Source organism: Hesperophylax consimilis, chromosome 4, assembly GCF_061612785.1.
Source record: "Hesperophylax consimilis isolate HC1 chromosome 4, BYU_Hcon_1.0, whole genome shotgun sequence".
NCBI classification, from domain to species: domain Eukaryota; kingdom Metazoa; phylum Arthropoda; class Insecta; order Trichoptera; family Limnephilidae; genus Hesperophylax; species Hesperophylax consimilis.
Window position 1 is genome coordinate 32,418,123 of NC_142839.1, and position 27,455 is coordinate 32,445,577.

Consider the following 27,455-nt stretch of genomic DNA (forward strand, 5'->3'; position numbering starts at 1 on the left):
GCTGATGTCGAATATTATCCAGCGCTATATGGAGCATTTTATATTTTTTCGGAATAGTTTATTTCATAAGTAGGTACTAAGCTCCTTGAATGCAATGTTGAGAAGTATGCGTATTTAGAAGAATCCTTCCATCTCCTGAAGGGACGTGGACACGGTCAAGCGGCTTGATCGCAAGCACGTAGTTTATTGTCTATGGCACTTTGTGTCAAGCATTTTGACCGTGTACCGAAGCTGGCTTGCAAGCATTGCGCAATTCTACGTGCTTGCGGCGAGGCTTGATGCGAATTTATATTTTTGTGGGAATAGACAAACGACAATAGACAAATAAATATCACGTATCATAAACAATGATATAAATTGAATAAAATTGTTATAAAATAGGTACTTAGTTATTGTTTTTGTGTTCAATTTGTAGAAATCCATCTAATTTAAAAATTCTGGAAGTATTTTAGTATTTTTTAATAATTATGACAGCGGTTTTCAAGGTCATTAATAATCAAACTGTAGAATAAATAATTTTCTGAATTTTCAATGGAGAAAACATATTTTTTGTATGAATACCGCACAAGATATTCATACAAAAAATAGCTGTAGCCTGTAATACACTTTGCAAATGCTCATGGGTAAAGCGGTACCTTAACTTGTACCATTCTTGACACCAAATTCGTTTCTTTTTATTATTTTATTCAAACATAAAGCTAACGTAAGAGCCAAGAACGCTTTGTCTTTGACAGATTCCATTTTGCCGCGAGTCACGAAATGACAGGAAGGCATAGAAGTACAATACATAGACCACCACGAAATCACAGGAAGGCGTGGCCATGCTTGACGGAGAGGCTTGATGCGGGCTGTCAAGCCGCTAAGCATAGACAATAATAGACAACAATAGACAACAGTAGACAAAAAAACTACGTGCTTGCGATCAAGCCGCTTGACCGTGTCCACATCCCTTGACAGTTCGAAGTCCGATGTTAGGTCGTATGTGATTGGTTTATTTATGGGTCGTATGATCCAATCAGATGCAATTATTTTATTATTTGGTATTGCCTTGCCTTTCATAATGGGCCAATAATCTCAGTCGGTGTCTGGAAGTTTGAAACATAACCTCTTTTAGAAAATCGTTCCATTGTAAAGATGAAAAAACGAAATTTATCACATAAACGGCCCTGTACTCCACCGCCATCGCAAAAAGATGCTTTTGAGGCGATCAACGAAAGACCGGTGGACGATATTTCCTTACAATTTTTCTACAAACCCCATACAATAACTCTACTAGCGGTCTCGGTCGCTGCTGTCATTTATTCTGCATTCGTAAGGTAAATATAATGCGATGTAAATCAATTAAACCAACCTGGCAGCCCATTGAATTCAAATTTCTGTTTCAATTTCCTATGAATACAAATTAAACCGATTATGTATTTGCATATACCTAATATTATGTCAACTCACTTACTCGCTGACGAACGTAATAAATTTATGGATAAATATACAGTTAACTTTACATGTGCTAATTGTATATAACTGGTAATTTATATATATTTATATTTTCCTAGTATTATAACTTTCGAAAAACCCATAAAGTGGTAGTGGTGCTTAAGCTGATCAGTTATATAATGTAGTGGAGCTGTGCCTCCCTCATAAATAAACCACCCACGCCTCCCCTAAAAATATAGGAGAAAAGGAGAGAAAATTTATGTATACATACTTCCAAAACAAAGTGTAAGCCTAAAGTTACTTCATTTTAAATATTATATTTATAAATTGTATAAGCCTTAAGGTTACTTCAATTTAAATTTTACTCATACATATTTTCGAATTTCACTAGGTCGTTGTCTTTATAGTATTATTATGTAACTCATTCTACCGGCCAGCCACACATGGATTCCCGCTCGCCGAGCTGCACAATGCGGTATAAAAATGTACACCGTACGAAGTGAGGCAGACGTATGGCCTGCCACCGAGCTGCTGATTTCATGCAAAAGGGGGGAGGGCACACGTGGTATTTAGTTTGAGGCTCGCCTCACAACACTTCCAAAGTAGCACCGATCATGATTTTTATTTTTTCAATTGATTGTTAGTTTATTATATTGTTTTGGATTTTTCGACCACCATACTAGGCACATGCCCGTGTTATACCGAATTGCTGTCGAATTACTTCCCATTTTAATTAGATCACCGATTATTTTCCTTCCATGAAAGATCGTCGCGTTGATTTGATATTCCGCTAGTGTGGTATATTTTGATATTATGTAGGTATGTATACATAATCTTAAAACATTTGTTTGTGCCTCCCCACTTTTCAACCCCACAAACCTGGACATTTCATTAAATTTCATCACTGGACAAACATTTCAAATTTTTTTGAAAAAACAGAAAATTTTGAAATGTTTATCCAGTGATGAAATTAAAAGAAATAAATGTCCAGTGTAAGATGATGTGCCAAATAAGTCTTGTAATTTAGGACATGCATGTGCAAAAGCATCAATTACGCCTTCAATTCAATACTATTTATTCAGTTGTCATTCAAATCTTCGGAACATGTTCCAAAGTAAATGGCAAAATATAAGCAGGTAATACCTATTTTTTTTAATTGTTGCTAGGTAGGTTTGTGGTGAAATTAGGAACTAGATTTTTTTAGCCAGTGGCTGTTGCCGTCTGTTGTATAAAACTGATATCTTTCTTTTCCAGGAATGAAACGAGCATTGAAGAAAACATTTGGGCGGGGATTTGGTGTGTGATATTTTTCTTCCTGATAATATCGGTGCTAGCGTTTCCCAATGGCCCCTTCACGCGGCCCCACCCGGCTGTGTGGAGGATCGTGTTTGGTCTCTCGGTGCTGTACCTCCTCTCACTACTCTTTCTATTATTTCAAAGTTACTCCACCGTCAATTCCATCCTCTATTGGGTGGACCCCAATCTCAGAGACTTCCATATCGACATGGATAAGGTTTGTTCAAATATGTTACTGTTTTATTTAAGCAGAATGTTAAAGGCATACCTCCTATAGCTTCGTTGTAACCTCTGTCATAAACGATGTATGTAACAGAAAGAGGGGTTACAATGTAACTTTTAGCTGCCGTACCGTAATTTATCTACATGCAGAGATGTGCAAAATGGGTACCCAAAACCATTTGAAATGCAAAATGGAAATGGGTCAAAACTTTTCCATTTGAAAATGCAAAATGGTTTTTAGAAAAGCATTTCAAATGCAAAATACCTATTTTCAAAATGCATTGAAAATGCAAAATGGTTTCTCGGGTCAAACAATCAAAATAATTATAGAATTTTTAAACAATTTTGCCATTTAATAATGGACATCAATGTAGAACAAACATATTACATGACGGTAAATCCAAAAACACCACAACTACAGATTATGAAACCACAACAAATTTGCGCGGTACTAATGTTGCCAACGTAAAAACATAGAAACTGCTATCTAACATTTAATATTACAGCGTCATGGCCCCATGTTCAGTATTTGAATCAGTATTTTTTGTAATGGTATCACTCAATTACCAGGGCTCCTACCAGGGAGCAATTTGTTAAATGTAAATTATCTCTCATAGCGAGGTTGAGGACCGACTGATATTTGGGGCTTATGAAAAAAAGATGAGTGGAGATAGTAGGAAGAATGTTGCAAAAAAGCATTTAAAATGGAAAATGCATTGAGAAAAGCATTTAAAATGCAAAATGGTTTTTAGAAAAGCATTTAAAATGCAAAATGGAAAATACCCATTTTGCATTTCCATTTGAAATGGATTTATTTGAAATAAAGCACATCTCTGTCTACATGTATGTACTTCTTAAACATTGTCTAGAAAATAGGTATTGTTCAAGAGACCTCTCTTAAAATCATAGTTGTAATAAATAATTCTTTTAAAATAGAGCTATGAAAATATCACGATTCACAAGTAGGTACTATTAGAATTATACATTACAAATGTAACACCCGAGTCAAGAGCACTCCTGTCCCGGAGTTACTGGTACACCGGGGGCACTGGTTTTTTAGAACCTGAAACACATTTCCTAAGGATGGGAAGAAGTTTGGAGTTTGACCTTATATACGCAACTGTCGCACATCATGTGATCCATTTGTGGCTATCCCCGTTTGCTGATGTCACATATTATTGCTATCCATGAAGTTTCACTAAAACACTTACACTCTGTCAAAAAGAATAGAATAAAAAAAATGATAGATTGTGTTAAAAAAAGCCATCATTGTAAAAGTTAATTAGCTTGTATCCACAGCAAACTAAAGCCAATATAAAAAATATATTTTTTGTGATTTTTAGGAGTATGGAGTGAACTGCTCCGAGCTGACGATAGCCAAACTGTGGGCGCACACGGATGTGTTTGCCATCGGACACTACCTCGGCTGGATGTTTAAGGCCATCCTCATCCGCCATATGGGCCTGTTGTGGGTCATCTCCTGCATGTGGGAAATCACCGAGATCGCTTTCATCCACCTCCTGCCAAACTTCACCGAATGTTGGTGGGACTCCATCATCCTAGACGTGATCATCTGCAACGGCTTCGGAATCTGGTGCGGTCTGGCCATCTGCAAGGCGCTGGAGATGAGGGAGTACAAATGGGTCAGCATTAGGTAATATTCCCCAACTTATTTATTTTGTGGTTTCACTGACCTAGAGGTTCCTTAGACAAATAACTTTAGAGTTATCATTTTACGTGAATGAGTTCTTAGTCAAATTTCGTTCGGCTGATCCATCTCATAAGGCTGGTTGAGTGTGTCTGAAATGTCTGAAGAGCCGCAAACGCCTATTCAAAGGGCCGCGGTCTGCCAACCCCTAACCTGGACTATTGCGACACTCGATTGCAATGACCTCAACTATTTAGTACTCGGTTACAGATACCTCGACTATTGTGATACTCAGTTACAATGAAATTGACTATTATAACTTTAGATAATTAACTGGACTATCCTGTTACTCGTTACAGTGACTTTGAATATAGTGACCTCGGAGAGAATCTCAGTGACCTTAATATAGTAGTACTTGATTATAAAGATAGTTGATTAAAGTGACATCCTCTGTCACCTATTTTCAAACGACTCGTGGTTGAATTTTTAAATTTCTTAATCTTGATGTTATGTATCAAAAGCTTGTTGTGAACAATACAACAAGTAGATCTCCATTATTAATCAACAATTCTTTTATTGTGTAATGACAGAGAATAAAATAAGTTGCACATTCTCCAAATAGAACAATGAGAATAATATGTAGGCAAAATAGATTTTCAAAAGTAACTAAAATGTTAAAGGAACTAAATTGACTAACAGTGAAACAGATCATATTTATACATAAAATAATAAACAACTTATTACCAAAATTGTATACAACAAGAACATTCACAGAAATAAAAGAAGAATGTGCAATGAAATTAGGCTACCAGAAAAGGACAAAGCCAATACAAAAAATAGTTGACTATACGAAGGAATGCAATACTATAATGCGCTGGCGGAAACTTTAAGTCAACACCAACTGATATTGGATATCTGGATTGTAGGAGCCATATCAATCAAAAGAAAATGTAATAAATAATAAAAGTGTAATAATAATAAATCACACATTTGTAAACTTGGATGTACGAATGGCTAAAATAAAATTAATAAATAAAAATTATTTTGTGGACACAATCAACAAACCTTCTGAAAAAAAATGACCCAATGTGTTTTTTCACATTCATAATTTTTGTGGTAAGATGATTAATGATTTTGTTGAATTTGTTTGTTGTTTCAAATCATTGAATTATCCTTTACATTTCATCAAATAGAGTTCTTTGTCGCTATGGAATATATGATGAGGCTCTCTTCCCCTGTGGTGCCTTCAGGGAACCAAGGGGGATTGGAGAGCATAGATGAGACCTGCGAAGACACATTGTGTAACCAGAAGACATAGCCACATATCCAATGACAACCCTGGTGAACTTTATAAAAGAGACCGGGTGACTGTTAAAAGAATGAGGTAAAATGGGAGATAGCACAATGAGCCTTATGGCCTAAGTGCTCATGGGAACTACATGTAAACCGTCTCCGCTCTATAAATAAATAAATAAAATAAGGTGCGACATACTAATGATCTAGAAATTCTAGCACTGGTGGCGATAGGGTTAAAATTGCCTGACACGTGAGCCACTAGTGTCAAATTAAGCAAAAAGATTGTATATTTGTAATATACAGGGTGTATCGGCAAGTACCCGACAAACTTTAACCAGCTATTCCTCAGCACATTTGGAGTAAAAAATGTTATGGGCGCTTTGCTGTCCGGTAACATTTTTTTTCCATTAAACAAAAAATAAATAAAAAAATCCACACTCCGTCACTGTCATTTGCCTTGTTTCTCGCGTTCAACAGCTGTTATTAGCAAGTGTGTCAAAAAGTGTCCTCGCTCTTTCGTACACACTAAATAATTTTCAGGTGAAAAAATGGAAAAAATGTAACAAGCAGTAATTGTTGAATGAAACACTAGTATATATTGAATCATTTCGCAGGTAAGAGATAAGCCGCCATAGCTCAGTGGTCAGAGCTGTCGACCGGAAATCGAAGGGACACGGGTTCGAGTCCCGTTGGCGTCATGTATCTTTTATCAGGAGATTTTTCAATGTGGATGAGTGTTTCAGGCGAATAATTATTGCTTGTAAAATAATTGTTACCCTTTGTGCTATGCATAAAAAAAAAACCTTGTCTTAAAAACATTAGTTTACCAAAAAAAATAATAAATAATAATAGTTAAAAATAAGACGAATGGTGCTGTGCCATTTCGTTGTGATTGTAAAAGCGCGCCAACGTAGGTACGTACGTACATTATTCAACGAAACTCGAACAAAATATTGCCAGACGGGTTTTCAAACTTTGACAAAGGATAAAACATTGGTGACATGTGGTGAAAATATGAGTAGTACATTTTTTATTAAAAAAAAAAGTGACCGGACAGCAAAGTGCCCATAACATTTTTTACTCCAAATGTGCTAAGGAATAGCTGGTTAAAGTTTGTCGGGTACGTGCCGATACACCCTGTATATATATATTTTTTAATCCGAATTCAGAACTAAATTTGCCACAATAGAAAAACTGGTAAGGAGAAAATCTGACACCAAAGCATTAATATGTAATTGCTTGTTCCTTTATTTTTTCTAGGCTTGTGAAAAAGTACATAAAAGATTTTGCTCAGTGAGAAAATAGGCCGAGATGTGTTCAATTCTTGGTATTTTATTAAAGAAACTGTAATCATTACAGGTATCATTTCGGACAATTTAAAGATGTTGATTTTCATAGTTTTTATGATCTCCAAAAAACATTGTTTTCATACATCATTTTTGTTTTTAATTTGAACTGTAATTTGCTTCAGGGACATTTCGAGCACGTCGGGGAAGATAAAGCGCGCTATGCTCCAGTTCACCCCGCTGAGCTGGGCCCCCGTGCGCTGGCTTGACCCCACCTGCACCTACATGCGCTTCTTCGCCCTCTGTCAACTGGTCATCTTCTGGCAGCTGTCCGAGCTGAACACCTTCTTCTTGAAACACATCTTCGAGATGCCTCCGTCGCACCCGCTAGTCATTTCCAGGCTAATCTTGATCGGCGTCATTGTGGCGCCATCTGTTAGGTATGTAATTTAATAGTGTATAACTCCGATACCATACCACCAATCTATCGATTCTCCAAGTTGTTCAAAGTTGATATTGAAAACATGTTTATGATTGTATAAAAATTATTTATTGTCTGAAAAACAAACATGCCTAGTAATTATGATCTAGTAAATAGAATTTAAAAAAATATATAATAGAAGTGCAGAGATTCGTGCATAATAATGTATTGAGTAAAATATGATTCAGATGTACTAAACAAACAACATGTGAACGTACAAAATGAAAATATTTTTAAGAAGACATAACCACAAGACAGCAAATTTTTTAAATATTTTCCGTCGTTGTTTATGAGTACCATTAATTGAAACCAAGCATTTAGCTACAAAATATGGTTTTGTACGTTCACATATTGAAAAACGATTGATCGAGCAAAATATTTTAAATATTTTTGAAGATATTATTTTTAAAGAAATTCGTGCGGGACCTTTATTTTCGCCCGGAGACAGCGTAGCGCCAGCTCAAAAAATACCTGACCGAAATGTGTTAATTTAATCAAAAGATCGTAATCAAATGATCATAATCAAATGAATGTAATCAAATGATTGTAATCAAATGAATGTAATCAAATTAATGGAATCAAATGATCCTAAGTATAAGTTGATCGTAAGCAAAATGATTGTAGGCAAATAATAAGCAAATGATTGTAAGCAAATAATACGTTCAAATGATAATTACGTTATTTTTACATGTGATCTTTTTGCTTACGATCATTTGATTACGATAAAAACGTCAGTTACCATTGAAAGGTAATAGCAAATATACCAATTATAGTTTATTACATGATGTAAGTGGATGAGTTTGTGCACTTATGAAGTATGTTCGGTAGATACAGGAAGGCTTAAAGGGATAATGTGAACATGCAAGGCAACTAAAGAAGATGAAATGAATGTTAATATGTTTTAAAATAAAGTGAGGCTAGGAATTCATAACAGACTTCTGATACCAGGCAATATTACATCTACGTAACGGACCCTCGCTGTAAGCGCGTGGGCACGCAGTGCTGGGTGTACGGAGTCATCATGGTCACGGAGGCCCTGCTGTGCATCAAGAACGGAAAGGAACTCTTCAGCCAGACCCAGACCGTCAACATCATCATGTGGCTTCTCATCCAGTTCCTCATTTCCATTATGTGTGTCTATGGCTGTCTGCTGTACCACAAGTATTTCGAGGTATTTATCTTCAATTTTTCAATCGTGTTGTTTTTGTGTGTACTTTCAAAGGTTTTATTTTTTATGTTTTAAAAACTACCTTATCTGGAATTTTATATTCATTTTTATGAACAGTGAAACTCTTATAAAGTTTTTCAAGGTACCGGAAACAAAATATTATTTAATGTATGGATCGCGGGTTCAAAAGTAGGAAATAATTTTATTTTTTGTTTTCATGGGGCTGAAAAACAAAACTTCTTAACACACTTCCGGCGGGAAGGGTAGTTCTACCTTTTACGCCGGTCCTACTTGAATTGCTGTTGATAATTCTATATAATATATAAATGAGTATATGTATAAACAATGTGATACATGTCACCCATGTTCTTATCTTCTTGACACTTGCGTGGAAGAATATTTAATCAAAAGGAAACTACAAAGCCTATAGAATGGGTAATAAATTCTTGCACTTATGGCACTGGAAAATCGTTCTTTTTTTGTTGTAATGATTTATGAAAACAAAAATTTATGTAATGTAATAAAATACAACATTTTTTTACACCTAAAACACCATTATTTGTCCCAAAACTGACTTTAACATCAGTTTATTGAGTTGTATTACAAAGCCGGTTTTAATTTCGGACAGTTCTTTTATACTTGTGGTTACTAAAATTGAAAAAAAAATCATTCAATTACATATATGTATTATTTTCAAAGATATATTACAGCAAAATCCATTTTTTCGTACGGGACCCTATTTTCGCCTGCTTGAAGTGTGTTAAGAATGAAAACCGTGGGCACTTTATAAGTGGGTTTCACTGTTTGTTGACTTTGGCTAGAAACAGTTAGCTAACGACAGAATTTCCCCTGATTTTTTAATGTTTTTAAAGCTTTGCTTCATAGTTTCATTGTATTATCGAGAATGGAAGTTTTTCTGAGCAGTTCATCATAAATTTTCATAGTTTTTTTCTCCTTGAAATGAGATCACAATAGCATTTAAATGGTCCAGTCAATTACCATCTTGAACAATATCCAATATATGAAAATTGTTTTGACAACATTCTGTGCATTACATAAGAATAAAATAGATAATTAATTTCTGAGTGGATTGACTTTTATTTTTTTAACATTTTATAGTTTTACAAATTTATTGGCCCATTTTTATTTGAACTTATTTAGTAATTAAAAATAAGAAACCTTTCATTATAGGCATGATATTATTGTAGTTATTGTCGTTTTTGTAGAAATATATGATATTTACACTGTTATCAAGATTAACAGAGAATTTTGGAAATCCATCAAAAGAATCTAAAATATCAGCTGAATAAACAGTCAACTTGGGTAAATGTTTTGGAGGATATCTCTTTCAGAGGTTCTTAAACATTCTTTGCACTACTTGATTACTAAATAATATTATGTAATTATTTTCTGCGGGCCGTTTAATATCACATTTTGCTGTGATAACTCTCTTTGATTGTTAAATAATAATAATTTTCTGCGGGTCTTATAATATAACATGTTGCTAAGATAACACTCTTTTATTACTAAATATTAATTATTATTTTCAGTTGTCTTACAATATCACATGTTGCTTTGATTACTAAATAATAATAATAATTTTCTGTGGTCTTGCTATATCACATGTTGTTTTGATTACTAAATACCTAATAATTATTATTTTCACTGGTCTTACAACATCACATGTTCCTGTGATAACACACTTAAATTACACAGGTCTGCAACGTTTTTTTTTTCTTTGAAATAAGAGGTAATTCCCATGTATTTTTGGTTGCTGAATTCGGGAAAATTATCAAAAAAATTCCATCACGTAAGGTTTTTCCGCAAAACGCAAAATACTGTGGGATTGCCTATCTTAAGTCGCAAAACGGGGTTTATTGCCGAAATATATATTTTCTATTATTTACAACTTATTATAAGATAATATTAAGTTTTATAGACTGAAACAAAACATTTAGTAACTCATGACGATAAAATTAGTCAGCTTTGAATCATATATATTGGGAGAGAGTCTCGAAACCACAGCGATGACTGCTACTTTTGTTCGTGCAATGTGCAAGGGTATATTACCAAAAATAAAAAACAAATTTGTTACCCAAACATGGATTCAGCACTCCGCTCAGTCCCTCACGGACCTGGCATTCCTACACCACAAGCACCCCAAAGCCTGGACGATTTGCCATCATCAGAAAGTGAATCAGAAGAAAGTTCTAGTGACGAGTTTCAAGTAGGCGACTCCAGTGGACCTCAACAATTTTCTCAAGCTGAATTAAATGACCTGATCCGAGATTTAAAATCTTGGTGCAGTTAGTGAAGCGCAAAGTGAGAGGTTTCACCAAGATATCAAGGCAATGGAGAGAAGGTATCAAGGTCGATGGGATACAAATATGATGGGCGACTACTGCTGGATGCTGCATAGGGAAAATATAACGTCCCACAAACGAAAAAGCACAAAACGAAGCTTCCAAACTAAAAAAAGCATATTTTATAAAGATTTAGAATTGCATATGATGTAAATAAAATATATTATGACTTAAAATTAATTAAATTTGTATAATTTTATGATTTTTTTCTTTTGAACATTCCCTACAGAAGTAGTGTAAGGCGGGTTTTGCCTATATATTAATTTCCACTTTGCGGAAAATCCTTACGTGATGGGTCAAAATGGATGGCATTCTCGAATTCAGCATTCCGAAATACATATAATTCAACCATTACCATTTAAAAAAAAATTCAAAAATGTCAATTTGCAGACCTGTGTTATCACATGTTACAATATAATATTGTCACATGTTACTTCCCAACCTTCCTATGGACCATCTCCTTCCTCTATCCACTTCCTTCTGTCATACAGCATTCCCCAATTGGGGATGCCATAGTCCCACCGTCAGTGGGCTGTTGGAATGTGCGGTATCATGTATCTTGGTCAAATTGTAGTGGTCAAACATTGTTTCTCGGTAGAACCGACACATGATATCATATCACATGTTAGTATAAGACCACTGATAGACTCTGTCATCAAAATCAAAAAGGCAACTAGGAATTTGCAAAAGTCACATTCTGATATTTGACACCTTTCATCTATTATAATAAATCAGAATGTGATTTCAAATTTCTATCAGCCTTTTTGCTTATGACGGCAGTTTTGTTTTGATACGGGGTATTTATGACTAGTTGAAATCTTCTAACTAAAATAATTATTGTTATTACCACATTAAACAAAACTAATAATTATATTTTCATGATGATCATTCAATTATTAATGATTTTTTTTAAATAATCTAATACATAATATCAACATTTTAAATATGTAAATAGGGCCAATTATTTTGCTTTTGTATTTATTTTTTGTTTTTGTGTGGCTAGCTTAAAATGAATTATCAATGTTGTTGTTTAGTGACATAGTAACAGTTCAGTGAGGACTTATGAGCTTATTATGTATATATTGTGTGATAATGCAAGCGACTTGCCGGGTGGGAATGTTGAGAACCCTACTCCTACACTAACTGCATGATTATTCCAGACTCAGAAACCCAAACGAGGGCAGAACTCCCAAAGCGAGCCAAACTCCCCGGTGTCCGAGGAATCCGGGACGGAAGAATCTTCCCGGACGGAAGACAATTCTACCTGTAAGTTACACCAGCCCGTAACGCTACCTCGTAATGGGGTGGTGGAAAAAACACATTCTTGCACAGCTGCGACTATCAATTAATTTTGTATCTTTATAATGGGTACTTTGGGTGTACATATTCAATATTTAGACATAAATCTTTGTGACGTAATATTTATTTAGTCTTTTGGCCACGTTACCTAGTTCATGTTTTTGTAACGAGGGTTTGATACTCTATTTTTATTCTTTATCAAGTTTTGATGTGATTGCGGCCAAAAGGCTAATTACTGTGATTTTATGGGTTATGTTCTTTTGTGATTATACTCAAAGGTACTTCTAAGTAAATTCAAAGCACCGCTGTTTGTACGCAATTCAATGTAATGGGAATTTTATTGGATTTGAACTAAATTTTGTTTTGCTATTGATTAAAATGTCATACCTTTTATGACATGTTAACATAATCGAAGTTTGCCATCAAATTTGCATATTGTATTAATTTAGTCTCCTTGTTAAGTATGTGCATATTTAAAGCATTCCCGTATGTAATTATTTATCTATGTAATGTATTCATTGTAGTTGAATTTAGTAGAAATTTCTGTATTTTATAATTGGAAAAGTATTGCTGGAGTTTAGTTTTTTGTTGTTGCATGTTTGTTCAATTTGACGAATTGTATTAGTCAAATATTAAAATATGTTGCTTTATTATACAATCGATCCGTTGTGTTATTTATAAATATAATATTTGCTTTTCCAGCGATGGGTGATAAAAGCCCGGAAGCTGCTGAACCTGGACTGAGGAAGACTTCAGCAGGAAGAGCTAACGAGATGTGAAGCAACCGGCCCCATCTGTTGAACTTTTAAAAAACCTCATTCCAACATTCTCCATAAATCCAGAACCTGTTTCTGAACCAATACTCGGTTTTCTTTAGGGGAATGTATGGACAGTGGAAAACTATTTATTTGTTTTGGACTGTGCTTAAATAATTTGGTGTCATTGAATTCTTTGTTTTATGGAGAAATCCACTGCGGGCAGTATAAATCAAGGCGAACTTTGTTATTCATACAATAAGGAACTCCGGTGAAAAATATCATCGCCGTAGATGACATGGGAGCCAAGCCACAAAATCACAGCTGAGATAACGGCCCAGAAAGATTTTTGCTGACAAAAAAGTAACATTTTTTGTTATTAAAAATAGAACGGTGAAACTTTGAACATAGATACTTTGGGATGTTATATTTTTATTATTTTGATTGAATAACTGAAAAAAAGTTTAAGAAGTTATATATGTGTGTTGGTTCCATGATAATTTTCCAAAAATGACAATTCAACACACCTTTAAAAAGTGATATAAAGTCATTAAAACTGATGTAACAAAAACTAGGTTAAATAGTTAACCTAGTTTTTGTTTCATCACTGTCAATTGTCATTTTGATGAGTTATCCGGTCACCATGTGTGTTATATCTCTTGACTACAGAATATTGAAAGGAAGTGATATATGTGTGTTATATCTCTTGACTACAGAATATTGAAAGGAAGTTATAAATTTGTGTTATATCTCTTGACTACATAATATTGAAAGGATGTGATATATGTGGGTTATATCTCTTGACTACAGAATATTGAAAGGAACTGATTGCAAGAAAGGCACACTTTGTGTGGTGGTCAAAAGCAGTGGCGGCCGCTGCCCTAAAAAGGTGGTGGTTCACTGACAATCCAAAATAAAAACAATATGACAAAAAGATGGGTAAAAATATTTATTCCACCTACCTTATTTGTAGATAAGGTCTATTCTACGTTGTTTGTGAAGAGCAAAAACTTCTATCACTTTTGAAGTGAAATTTGGGATTGTTTGCAAAAATTATTTTTCAATACTAAGTAGGTACCTACATATGAAGCATTCAAACGGTCTTGACTCATCGTTTTTTGCAAGAATGATTTAATTCGTTTTAGGGTAGAAAAACACCTTTCGCTTTCAACAGATGTCATAGGTATTGTACATATTATTTTTAAAAGCTTCACACACTCCGAAAACGACTCGACTAAATTATTTTTTTAAAAAGTTGCAAGATTGCCACTAAACCATCGGCGTTAGAGAAATCATCTCTCCCGTATATAGCACATTTATCCATTTAAATTTATCTAAAAAGTGTTCACTGTTTCATTGAAATCACTTTGAGGAAAGTTTTCTTTATATTGTGTAATGTGTTCACAATCAAATAATTTTGATGCTAATAAATGGTTGGTAAACTCGAATCTGTCTTTGATCTGTTGTAAGATAATATCACATACTTCGATGCAAGTTGCATAGTTCACCGTTTTATTTCTTTTTGCTTTGGGCTCACCTGTTCGGTCTATGGAATCACGAACTGTCTGAATGCATTTTTCAATTAATATTATAATTAATAATTTATTTTCAAACAAACTGTTATTATTTCTTATATATTCGACACTGATTACACTCATTTTTATTTCTTATAAAGTTACAAATTAAAAGGATTAAGTTCAGTATTTAGCTTGATCAAATTACTCGATAAATCAATACCAAAACAATGACAATAATTACGTCACTGCTCGCGATAACGACGCTAGCTGATCTGTGACATAAATCAACTATCTAATCTGTGATCTATTGTCCACTATCGATGAAGTTCGAAGTTCGACGAACTTCGGATGTATTCGTGTAACCTCGGGTCAAGGTTCATCAATCGGTAATCTTCGGAAATCGTCGGGTTATGTCGGCTGCGTGTGTCACACGAGAATCAGCTAATCCCTGGTACAAATGGCTAGATTGACGCGCTCACAGTGTTTTAAAAAATACATACAAAAACGTATTTTCGTCCGTTTGCAAATCTCTGCACACGGCAGATTCGAGCGCCGCGCAGCGGCCATACTTTATACTTGGAGAGATTAAAATCACTCTCCCTGACAATATGCATTGCATTGTATTTGTAAGTAATATTTTTAAATGATTTTTATAGATTTTATAGTCTTCAGTAAGATATTATAAATTAATTTTAGCCATTACAATTTAGATAGTGCTGCACACGAACGCACTATGCGACCAGCCGCCACTGGTCAAAAGAGTTAGGTCTCTTGTGCCTGTTGACCAATGAGAATTTGTGGACCAAGCGCTAACATTTTGTGAAGATTCTCTAAAGGAAAGTCTATTAACTGACAATCTAACCACCAAACAGTTTCCCCGAAGGGTTAAGCAAAGAGGATGTACCGCCAAACAACTCTTGGCACACATTGTGATTCATTCACATTCATATATAACCCTTATGTTATTCTGACTCTTGATATGGTCCAACAATATTATAAGGTTCAATTGATCTTGCCAAATCTTTAGCTTTATATACATAATATTCTCCTTACACTCTTTTCTTAGTTTGTTTGCACTACATGCCATCTGTGTCCTTTTCTTAATCTTGCCCATAACTTGGTGTCAACAATAATATTTCAACAACCCCATACATAGTTTTTTCTGTCTTTTTTGCTGAGTTAGTGGATGACAAGACTATAAATCATTACCGCATGTTAACCGGAGTGTGCCCGTGCTTGACCACGAATTAACTACTTTAATGTATGTGTGTTAGGTCTCTTGGCAATTTATAAAATACTCATATTTGGGGTGTTTTGCTGCTCAAATCCATTGACCAAGGCATCTTTAATAATTTTAAAATGGTTTTGTGTACTTAACTCATTTTCACCAAACTTATGGCTTGGATCCCTTGACATCTACGGCTACGATATTATGGCTCTAAAAATATATTCATGTAGATCAACAAATGCCGATCTGTATATATAAGTTTTATTATATATGAATTAGTGAATTAATTGTTATTTAAAAAAGAATAAAACAACAACACATCAAAAATCTGTGTTTGGTTGGCATCACTGGATCGGCGGCTTTTGATGTCACGCTGACTATTTGCGAGTACTTCATTCTGGTTTTGTATTAATATTTTTATGTGTCAGTTTTCTTTTGATATTAAATATGTACATCGTTTTTAGTTTTGACGAAATTGAAATATAATATGGGATTATAGATACACATAGAGAAAATCAACAACCAACTACCAAAATTATAATAAAATATTATTATTACTCTTGAAGTTAAAGTTTTTAAATAGGTACATAATTTGTTTACTTACGTTAAGTTATTGTTTACTATTTAATATAATATAGAATTATCTATGGTAAAGCTAATTTTTCATCACAATGTATTATTAACACGGTTAAATTTAAGATTCTGCAATACGAAAATTCAAACTTTATTTCAAATTCAAATACAAAAAATAAAAAAAAACTTTGTTCACTGTAACATCACACCTGACATGCCATAGATTTGGTGTGTTTGACAGACCTTGAAAAATTAAAACTTTGAAAGTTATTTGAACCATGAAAACTAGCTTAAAAAATATTATACCTATATTGACTGGTCAGTGGCTGAGTTGGCATCGCGTTTGGGTCCCACCCAGATGTTGTATATTCAATTCCTCCATCACAACACAAGCAACATTTCTCGCTTACTGTGGTGGTAGTAGGAGATTTTAAAATATTGTCGGGTTATTCGTAATCCGGCAATATTTGTCTTTCTTTAAAAAAAAGTATGTAGGTAGTAATAAATAGACTGGAGTTCCTTGTTGAGTGTTCTGTTTGTGTAATCTAATTTCATTGCGTAAATTGCAATGAAATGTAATACATCATTTAAGAGTCTCAAATTGTAAGCAATGTTGTTTATCTTTTTCATTTCTTCACATTTACCTTTTGTAATCTGAAGGTATATTATTTATAATTCCTAAATAAATATTTACAGAACTTGCATATGGCTTTGTCAGCAGGAAAACTATCTTTCATATTTCAAATTCCTCCGACATTGTATTAGAAAATTATATTAATAAATACTTACCATAAATTATATTGAATTTTGATAAAATAATACATATAATATTATGTAATAAATATGTGATCTTATTATTTTATTTAGAAATTTTAAATCATGCAAAGTCTCGTTCAATTGAAGGACTTCGTGCAATAATGCGCTACATTGTAATTTATAGTTACATGGTGTTAATGTGAGAAATAAAATACTAACCACCTCATAGCTAACTTCTATCCACTCGAGGAATTGGTGTCATATATATATATATACTCAAAATATTAACACACTTCGGCCGGGAAAGGTAGTTCTACACGTTCGGTCGATTGATTGTACCTTTTGCGCTGGCCTCATTTCAGTGGCAGAAAAGATGGAATTATTCAATGTTTTTACATGAATATCATATAGCAATTTTTTTGTAAAGGTCCCAACTATATGTACATAATTATCGAATCGTAATGCAAGTCTTTTTAAAAATTTATTTTCGTGCCTTTTATTTACATCGGTATTTCAACAGTATAGTATATTATTTGTTAGTGAAATAATTCAATTCCTGGAATGAGGGTTTTTATGACTGCGAAACCCGATTCGAATCTCTTTCTTCGTTCCTCACCCACTCAACTCCTGTGTGCAAGCGAGTGAGAGATGTCGGGCGTATTTAATGAAAGCAGGTATGAGCAAATACCGATATGCGGACCGCAATAAACATATTACAAGGTTAATTGAGTTGCATTTCAAATAATATTCGATTTTCGTTTAGTACTTTTATAACTGGGTATACTGAGTTACTATGTAGAAATTTTTAATAAAATATTTTAATTATTTTCGAAGATATAGAAAAAACAAATTAAGGAAATTTTCACGGGACCTTTTTTTTCGCCCGGACTCAGCATAGCGCCAGTGCAAAAAATACCCGGCCGAAATGTGTTAATATGGAAACATATGAAACTGCTTACTGCGGTTTAAAGCCAATTAATCCACCTAGATTTCACCGTTTATCTGGGTGGTTCTATAAATTTGGCACATTATGGCAAGCGATCACTCAAAACATTTTTGCGTTCTTGGCATAATATGCCGAAAATCGCTCGAGTGGACATAATATTATTAATTGTATCGCACTATTGTTCCCATCAAATTTCCTACCAATATAATCCAAAGCATTGTACATAGAGATAATAATATTTAAGATTATTACTTATGAAATAAATATGTTTATTTTGCCATATTACTTTGTATTGACAGTTTGTTGTTCGATCAACTATCAAGAAGTCATTATATAATTATGTTGACCGGATCACATTTGCCTGGAAAACCAGTCATTTAATTGTAGGTAAAATTGTTAAAAATCTTTTATTGTCTATATTTTTCCAGGGTATTTTTTTGGATTGGTAAAATGAGGTAAATAAATGAGGCCATATTTATATAAAAGTATTTATCACGTGTTTTGCAGTTAGTTCCCGAGATACATTATGATGGTACCCATAACATAATGTTACTTTCTGTGACTTGCATACCTAAAAACCTAAATTATATTTTATTAAATTCTAAATTTCAAAAAGTCTTTAATTTAAAATTTGTGTGACAATTCCCCCAAAAAATCTATATTTTCCTTAAATGTATTATTGAGTTCCTTAATATTTTTAATTTAATTTTTTTTTAAATATATTTTGTGTTTTTTTCTTTCTTTGATAATTATGTATGTAATAGTGTGAGCAAGGTTTGGGCACCCATGACCAGTATTTTTTTTATTTTCATGACAATAACAAATGGATCCATATAGATTAACACTTGACTACATTTTTTTCTCCAAAACAAGCTCCTCCAATAAGCTTACTTTAGCATCAAAGGCTAGGTAATGTCTCAACAAATACACATTTGTTTTAGATATTAACTAGTTTCAGATAATGTTTACATAACACGCTTACATGAAATGTATGTATTAACTACTTTTTATGTAGTTAAATAAAATATGTAATGCACATTTATGTTTTAGTAACTAAACTCTCTGTGTTACTTGTTTAATAATTTAAGTAGTCTAAGTCCAAAGAATATTACATAACTCTATGTTTAATATGTATATGTATTGATAACAATATTTTTTGGTTTGTTTTGTTACCTCTCTTGTATAGCTCAATGTCATTTCCATCATGAGTTATATCGAACTTTAAAATGTCCATTTATGAAACAAGTGTTGTAATGTCTAGTTGATTCATTAAATTTGCCTTACGTACATTTATAAAACCCCTACATATTATATAGCTTTCTTTCCTATTGTAACCTGTCTTTGAAATATTTAAAGAAATGAGCCCTTTTTCTTATTATCTTCACCGTATATCCTCATTTAAGCCTGCTGTCCCATGGTCCGATAAGAAATCGGCAAAAACCAAGTGTTGTAAGATCCTGCCCAGAAGCGTAAAGATCGCTACGGTTTGCAGCGTAGCCATTACGGGAGTTTTCTACGCAGGGTCTTACAGTTTATATCGATTCGTTCCCTTTGCTGATCCATGGGACGACGGGCTAAGTTTCTTCATAAACCTCAAGGGTTAATACAAGTGAAATGAATAAAAAATATTTAAAACTTATATTAAAGACTGCTTTAATAATATTTACTTTTAATTTCCTGTCTTTCAATCTTTAAATCTCTTTAATTAAATACAGTTTAGAAAAAAAAAAAATAAAGTAATCATTACTACATTTATTTAAATAAAACATATACATAATGTTATGTAGTCCAAAAAGGAAGGAAAATGATCTACATTTATTGTAAGTTTTATATTACAAAGTCATGTGATTTTTATAAAATCTTACGTAAAACACAAATGAACAAAACATAATGGTTGTTAAAACTTTTGTCATTCCATGTGTTTTATTTTTATCAATCTCTGTATCGTGGCTTTTTTAACTAATAAAAATGTTTCGATGTGGTAATGTTATATTTAATTTCAATTCTGAAATATTAATTTTTTGTATTTAAACTTTCAATGTAGTAATCTTATCTTGGGTTACATTTTGTTGTTTTATTGAAAATAGTATTTTAGTGTTACTTTTTAATGTTTTTGTTAATTACATTTCTCACTGTTTAGGCTTGATTTATTTTATTGTTTTATTGTGTGTGAGTTAATAAATGAATACATTTGCTAAGAAAAATATAAACTCTTTTTCATTAAAAGCCTCACATTACATACTTATACGTAATGCAGTAAGATAAAACCGAGATAACCGTCTTGGAATGCAAAATAGGGAAAGAACGCTGAAGAGATTAACCGACCTAAGTGTGTCGTGGGCATCTTCATGCGCCTAAAGTAAGCTCAATTTTTTCTTACTTGAAATTAATCAAACATTTTCAAATATCGACAGTGGCGCGCGAGAGAGTCAGCCGCCCAAAACCATAAACCGCACAAGTATTTAGTATTTCCCCAAGCAATGTTCTTTTCAACATAATTGGTACAACTTTCCTAAAATTGATTAAAATTTGAGAATTTAAATTCCCTTGGAATTGTATTTGATGGTGACCGGATAACTCATCAAAATGACAATTCAACACATCTTAAAAGTGATATAAATTCATAAAAAGTGAGGTTACAAAAACTAGGTTAAATAGGTTAGGTTTATGCGTTTTATGATAACTCAAACAGAGTGTAACAAAACTTTTTAAATGATGGTCGAGTGTATAAGACGCTGTGGTAAGACAAGAGATCGTGGGTTTGATTCCTAGTTGTGACCGTTATCTTTTTATTTTCTGTGTCTTGTTCTGTTTCATTTAGGTTTGTTAGTATGTATTATCTTCTTCTTCTTCAATCATATATAACATCAGGTGTATAACCTTCAAAAAGGTTTAAAGAAAAGTTGTTTCTGAAAAATAAACATTAGTTATAGACCAGTCTATTAAGGAAAAGGGAGCAAAACGAAGTCGTACAGAGCATGACCGTCTCCCTTTCCGTGATTTGTTAGTAAATGAATCTGACAGTATACAGACAACTCACATTATAATAATCACTATTTAGTTGTTGAAAATAAAATCTTCTTACGAATTACTAGTCCTTTTTACAATGGCGAGCAAATTGATGAGTGCGTAAAAAACTCAACTACATATCCCAAATCAGGTAAACAAAATATTGGGCTTATTTCCGAAGTTGAAGTCGCTACGCCAGGTGGTTCGGTTAAAATGAACATTAAGATCTTGGGCAGAAAAGTCCCCAGTGGACTGCTCTGCAAACTGTTGCCTTACTTTAGCGAACTTTACTTTTCTGCTCAGGGTCTGGTTATTTCAATGTGCGCTCTTCAGCGATCAACATAAGACTGATGTCGTAGTTTATTTAAAGCACTCTTAATCCCTCATATCAATTTGGATATCTATGGAAATAATATGTTTGTCCATGCACATTAGAAGTAAGTTCGTAGATTATAAAAACAGGATCTGTATAAAATAATTTTTATTTTTGCAAAGTTCAATTATAAATTTATGAATAATAATATACATGTATGCAGTTGTACAGCGACTTTAAATCAATATCACGAAACCAAACTGCGATGACCTTAATGGTTGTGGCTCCTTGCACATATAAAGCACTTGATTCAACACAAATATTCGTTAGCCCAACAGGTTATCAATCTTCAAACAATATACATACATCATATTTTCGTGAAATGTGTTCTTCCATCTGTAAAATGTTTATATTAAAACACCTCATTGTGTTATGTGATCACTGCAAACAAGGAGGATTGCTCTAATCAGGCAATCCATTTCAACTTGCTATGTGATATCATAGGATAAATTAGTTTGTCCCGGAAATTAAACATAAATAATATAATCTTTGGTAGGAATGGGCAAACATAGGATTTAACAGATGATACTTCATCTTTTGCAATATAATGCAAAAACGACAGATAAATGTCAATTGAATAGAATTACATTACTACCTACCTATATTGTGTCTGATTGAATTTCTTTCTTGATTAATTGTGATTAAACTGGGAGTTATGACGTTATGAGTTACGAACATTCATTATTAAGAAATATAATTTTCAAGTTCTGTGAAAGTTTCATTCAAGTTCTTTTTTTAAATTTATTATTTCTGTTCTGTGTATCAACTGATCCACAATAATATAATAACAGACCTTGAATAGGACTTTCACAGAATTAATGTTGAAATTTTAAGAATTGTTCAAATTCTGTGAAACAATCGGTCCTAAGACTTGACAGCACCATACTGGAAAGGCTAAGTAGAACTCACTAGGATTAAAATAGGTTCCTATTAAGGATTGATAAAACAATAAGAAGATAAAATCTCTTCTACACAGTACACAACCGACAATAAACCTTTATTGGTGTTATAAATCTATAAACATTCCAAGTATGTAATATTTTAATTGTTTCATTTTTCTATTGTATGAGGTAAGGCATTCAAATTGTAAATACAAAAAGCTTTGTTGTAAATATTATTAACTATAAGGCAATACGCAATCTTACAAGCGCAATAGCAATCAGCGATTATGAATAAAAATTCACATAAATATTGCGAGTTAAAATTAATATTCACTTATTAGGTGGTCACTATTTTTATTTTATCGAAACCTTGTAAATTATTGGGTATTGACGCGGTTCATTAAACTTTTCGTGCATTGTAAAAATCGTACAATTTAAAAGAGTCAACCTGGAAACTGATTGAATGTGCTAAATACCTACATCTTGTGTGTGCATATATTATATTTTATTATTTTACAGAATTATGATGGGACATTAACTAATTTATGAAAAATAGTACAATGTTTTGTAAAATAATCAGCATTTAGGTGGTTTACAAAGAGGGTAATAAATGATTGCCATTTTATGCCGGTTTCCAATTCTATAACTGAATAATCTATTTTAAAATTCGTAAGAGTTTCAGTCTGTGTATATTGTGTATTGTGTAGGTACAAATCCACCATGGCAAGGCAAGTGGGAAGATGTCTTCATTCAGGGTTGGATCAAATATGGTTGATATTATGAATTAGTAGGTATATATATTTTTTTATTGCATTCAATGTATAGTTGCGTCATACGCTTTTGCACTGATGATATCCAACTTGCCAGGGAACCAGATTGAGAAGGGGCACTAGTAAGTGGCATGCGATAGCTCGGTTCTTGAAATAATTCTCGCCCTGGATGGCTTTACGGGGCTTTAACACCGCGCTTTCTGTGTAAACTAGTTTTAAAAACGTAACGATTTCTACGTGATTTTTTGACGCATGTTTCCTGGTCATTATCGATAATGTGGTGTAAATCAGTGTCTCAGTGTTAATTTAATTAAAACATGGATCGATGAGCTCGAGGCAACCGGTTTTACATTAAATGAGGTAAAACAGGACGGGCACGAAACAGTCGGAGCAATGAGAGTGTCTTGCAAATTAACGAGTATCTACAGGAAGCATATCGATGCGCAAGCGTTTGGTTGCTTTGGCAATACCCAAATCATCTCTCATCGAATATTAAAACTGGATTTACAATTATACCCTTACAAGATCCAAACGGTGCAGGATATAAACAAAATGTTTTATATTTATGGAAAATATTCACTGACACAAAGGTTTCTCAGTTTTACAAGGCCCATTTTCACCTGAACAGGCATGTTAATGAAAATAATTGTGTATTCTGGAGCAAGGAAAACCCTAAAATAAAACATCAAATGGCTCTTCATTCTTGAATTAACTAATTGGACTTGGGTGCACTGAGATGGGGCAACCTATAATATATCCAATGTAACTATATCAGAAATTAAAAATGTTCAGCTGATTTTGCAAAGAGGTGTCATCTCATGCCCCCTCCCCCCATTGTGTGGTTATCTCAAAAGTCGGGTTTACATGAATAAACCAGCCACAAACCCAAACTTAACACAAATATTCTTCAAGAGATAACTTCGATTCGAGACACACCAGCGGCATATGGTGGACGACTTTATAAAACAAAATCTGTTCTTAAACATTCATTTAGACTTGTAGTTTTCTTTTATTGAGTTTTCAAAAGTGCAAAAACTTATGGCGCACCTATATTATATGTGCCCTACCTAAAGTAATATCTAAAATCTGTAACTTTACAGGGGCAAAGATTTTTATTATTTATTCATAGTTTTGTTATAAACTATACTGAATTGGCATTTAAATTAAGCTTTCCTAATTCTAAAAACAATTCCTCAGTACCTACATAAAATTAATAATTCTGATATTAATATTTAAAAAAAAACTTAGTTTGTTTCTGTAATGGATCAGCTTAATATGACAATAAGATTGTGTTACGCCTCTTATCATTATAAAAAAATGGTGTTGTTGGTGAAACAAAACAATTAAAGTGACTACTTATACCTAATAATAAAATATGTGAAATACTTCTTCACTAAACTTTGAGTTCCTTCAATTATTGCAATAAAAAAATCTTCTTATAATAATATGCTTTTCCTCTTTTACACGCAAACTAAAAATACATAATATTTGTATCATCAAAATTAATTTAACAGCTGCAAATTTGGTCAGTATTTTTAACTGTTTATAAAACTATGATTTTTATAATAAATAATAAAAACTATGTAACATAATATTAGACTTTATAACTAAACATAAATATGCACCAGAAAAATATATTTAAAATTTCATAAGCATAATATACTCGTAATTTGTAGGTGTCTTAAATAACACCGAATCACATTGACAGATGTTTATTAAAATAACTAATCAATACTATTAATGTGTAAATATAATATACATATCTTTAGGTATAAATAGTTTAGGTAAAATAACAGTGTCTAAAAACCTGTGTTATGTATTTTTGAATTTAAATTACGTAAGAGATATTAAAGTTCGGTTTCATTAGGTTTTTTAACGAAACAATAATGTTCGTATTTTTCGTTCAATAACGAAACAATGCATAATTATTCGTATGGTGAAAAACGAGAGTAATGTAATTTTTTTTATACAAAAGAATTCATAATCTGCTCTTTCATAGATGGCGCTAGTTTAATTATTTAACGAAAAAATACTTTTTGCAAGTTATGCTTTAAAATATTAAGATGAATTATTTGTTTGCGTCCATACACACGCAATTTGAATAAATTGCTTTGTCTGTATACAAACTCAATTCTTTCAAGACAGGCATACAAATACAATATTCGATTGAATCACTGATACAATTTTGTATGCCTTCATTGAAATAATTGAGTTTTTACAAGTACAAAACTATTTATTCGTATTCCTTATGTACATGCGCAAATAAATAATTCATCTTAACCGGTCGTGTACTTTAAGGGCTCTAGGTAGCCGAGTTCACAAGGCCGACCGTATAAAATTAGCGCGTTAACACGCTGTTCTATACGACGATTTGATTTCGCGGCTTGCCGGTACATCCACACCAAATACCTTCAGCGTAGAAAGGGTTAATATTTCAAAGCATAACTTGCAAAAAGTGTTTTTTCGTAAAATAATTAAATTAGCGTCATCTGTGAACGCTTAGATCATAATGTGTGTTCCGTTTACTCTTGACGAAACCAGTTTCTCAGTATTACAAGTCACTGTAAGCAAGTAGTTTAAAACCATTGAGGTATTATATGTATTTATATTCAATGTTTACAATATATTGTTGAATAAATATGAAAGTAGCAATATTTTTATCTTTAGTTATACATTCTGGGAAAAAAAAAATTTCACAACTCATTTACAGTAACATGTAACAAGAAAACGCTATGTGGCTCCCAATAATAAGTTAGCATATTGCATAATAATATATTGTATAGATATATCGATAAATCGGCAATGTCACAAAAGGCATGTTAAAATTATCAATATAATAGCTTATTACAATATTAATTACATGCAAAATTATATTTTAGTTTCATCTATTTTAGGTGGTCGCATTTCTAAGGCAAGAGTTTTGTTTCAGTTATTAATTATTATTATTTTATTATTAGCAAGCACATTTTTTACAACATTAGAATATAAATGCTTGGCTAAACCGTTTTATTATCACTTCACATTCTTTTTAAACGTGTGTTTTTATTTTGAGAAGTTATAATGATCAATATTTTCAACAATTTGGATATCATGTGAACTTATCATAATAACTCAGTCTGCCAACTTAGAAACAACAAAATTATTGCAAAAACGAATTCAAATATTGTTATTAAATTACTTTGATGGTTGTATACTAACATATCTATTTCATAACATATATATAAATATATTATTCTTTGATGAAAAGCTTATTTTTTGGCTTACAAATAAATTAGCTTAGCTTTACAAGGTAATCGACAGAACCATCCATAAATCACAGGGAGAAATGACTAGATATTATTATTGCATGGCAGATTTGTTAGTAATAATTTGATTGACATTATTATATAATGAAAAAGGCAAGGTTTGTGAAATCTTATAAAAAATTGCAGTCGTCTTTTGAGCAAAAAGCTCCGATAAATAGAATTTTTCAGTATTATTATATTCTAAAATGTACAAATAGAAATATGTATTTAAAGCAAATATTAAAAATACAATATATTATTAATTTGTGTCAGTGGTGCCCATGCGATAATTGCTTGTGTTCCATATAAAAATGTATAAATTTTAGCAATTTTCGAGAGATATATATTTTGGCTTATCAATGGACTAGGCGGCAGGAATTGTCCTGTTATTAATATAATTTACCTAGGCGGCCACCTGACTATTTCACTCATTGCATTGAAAACAGGAAAATATGACGAACCTTTTCAAAAACATCCGATGTTGTACTATCCACAGTCAAAGAGAGGAAATCATTTTCATCAGGAAATCAGATTCCATCATCAAGAAGTGAAAAATAGAAGCACCCGTATGCGGCCGCAGGTGGACCCAAATCACCAATGAAACATAGATTAAAGCAATAACCTAACCAGTTAAAAATATACTCAAACAATTGTTGGACCACTGTTTGATTTCCTTGAAAAATTAAAATTAATCAACAATATTAAATAAATTATTTGCATTTTTAAAACTGAAATACTATTTCAGGGCCATTAATTTAAAAAATAAGTCCACCCAATTTTACAAACAGTTGGTAACCTGAATTTAAAACAACATTTTACCTTTCTTCCAATAATTAGTGTGGCTTGATATACCTGATTGAAACAATTAAG

At 32.6% G+C, this 27,455-nt stretch overlaps 1 protein-coding gene across 2 annotated transcripts; it reads left to right on the forward strand.

Moving 5' to 3' along the window:
* The first annotated feature begins 995 nt into the window (after positions 1-995).
* Positions 996-20,187, forward strand: Pss (phosphatidylserine synthase 1 homolog l(3)77CDf). 2 transcript variants are annotated; one of them, XM_089651685.1, is made up of 8 exons: positions 996-1,316; positions 2,689-2,947; positions 4,296-4,606; positions 7,368-7,622; positions 8,612-8,834; positions 12,355-12,460; positions 13,196-14,114; positions 15,528-20,187. In XM_089651685.1, exons 1-7 carry the CDS (start codon positions 1,135-1,137, stop codon positions 13,270-13,272), a joined length of 1,413 nt encoding a protein of 470 aa, XP_089507811.1. In that variant the 5' UTR covers positions 996-1,134; the 3' UTR covers positions 13,273-14,114; positions 15,528-20,187. The 2 variants fall into 2 exon arrangements, with proteins under 2 accessions (XP_089507811.1, XP_089507812.1); XM_089651686.1 differs by lacking the exon at positions 12,355-12,460.
* Positions 20,188-27,455: the final 7,268 nt, after the last annotated feature.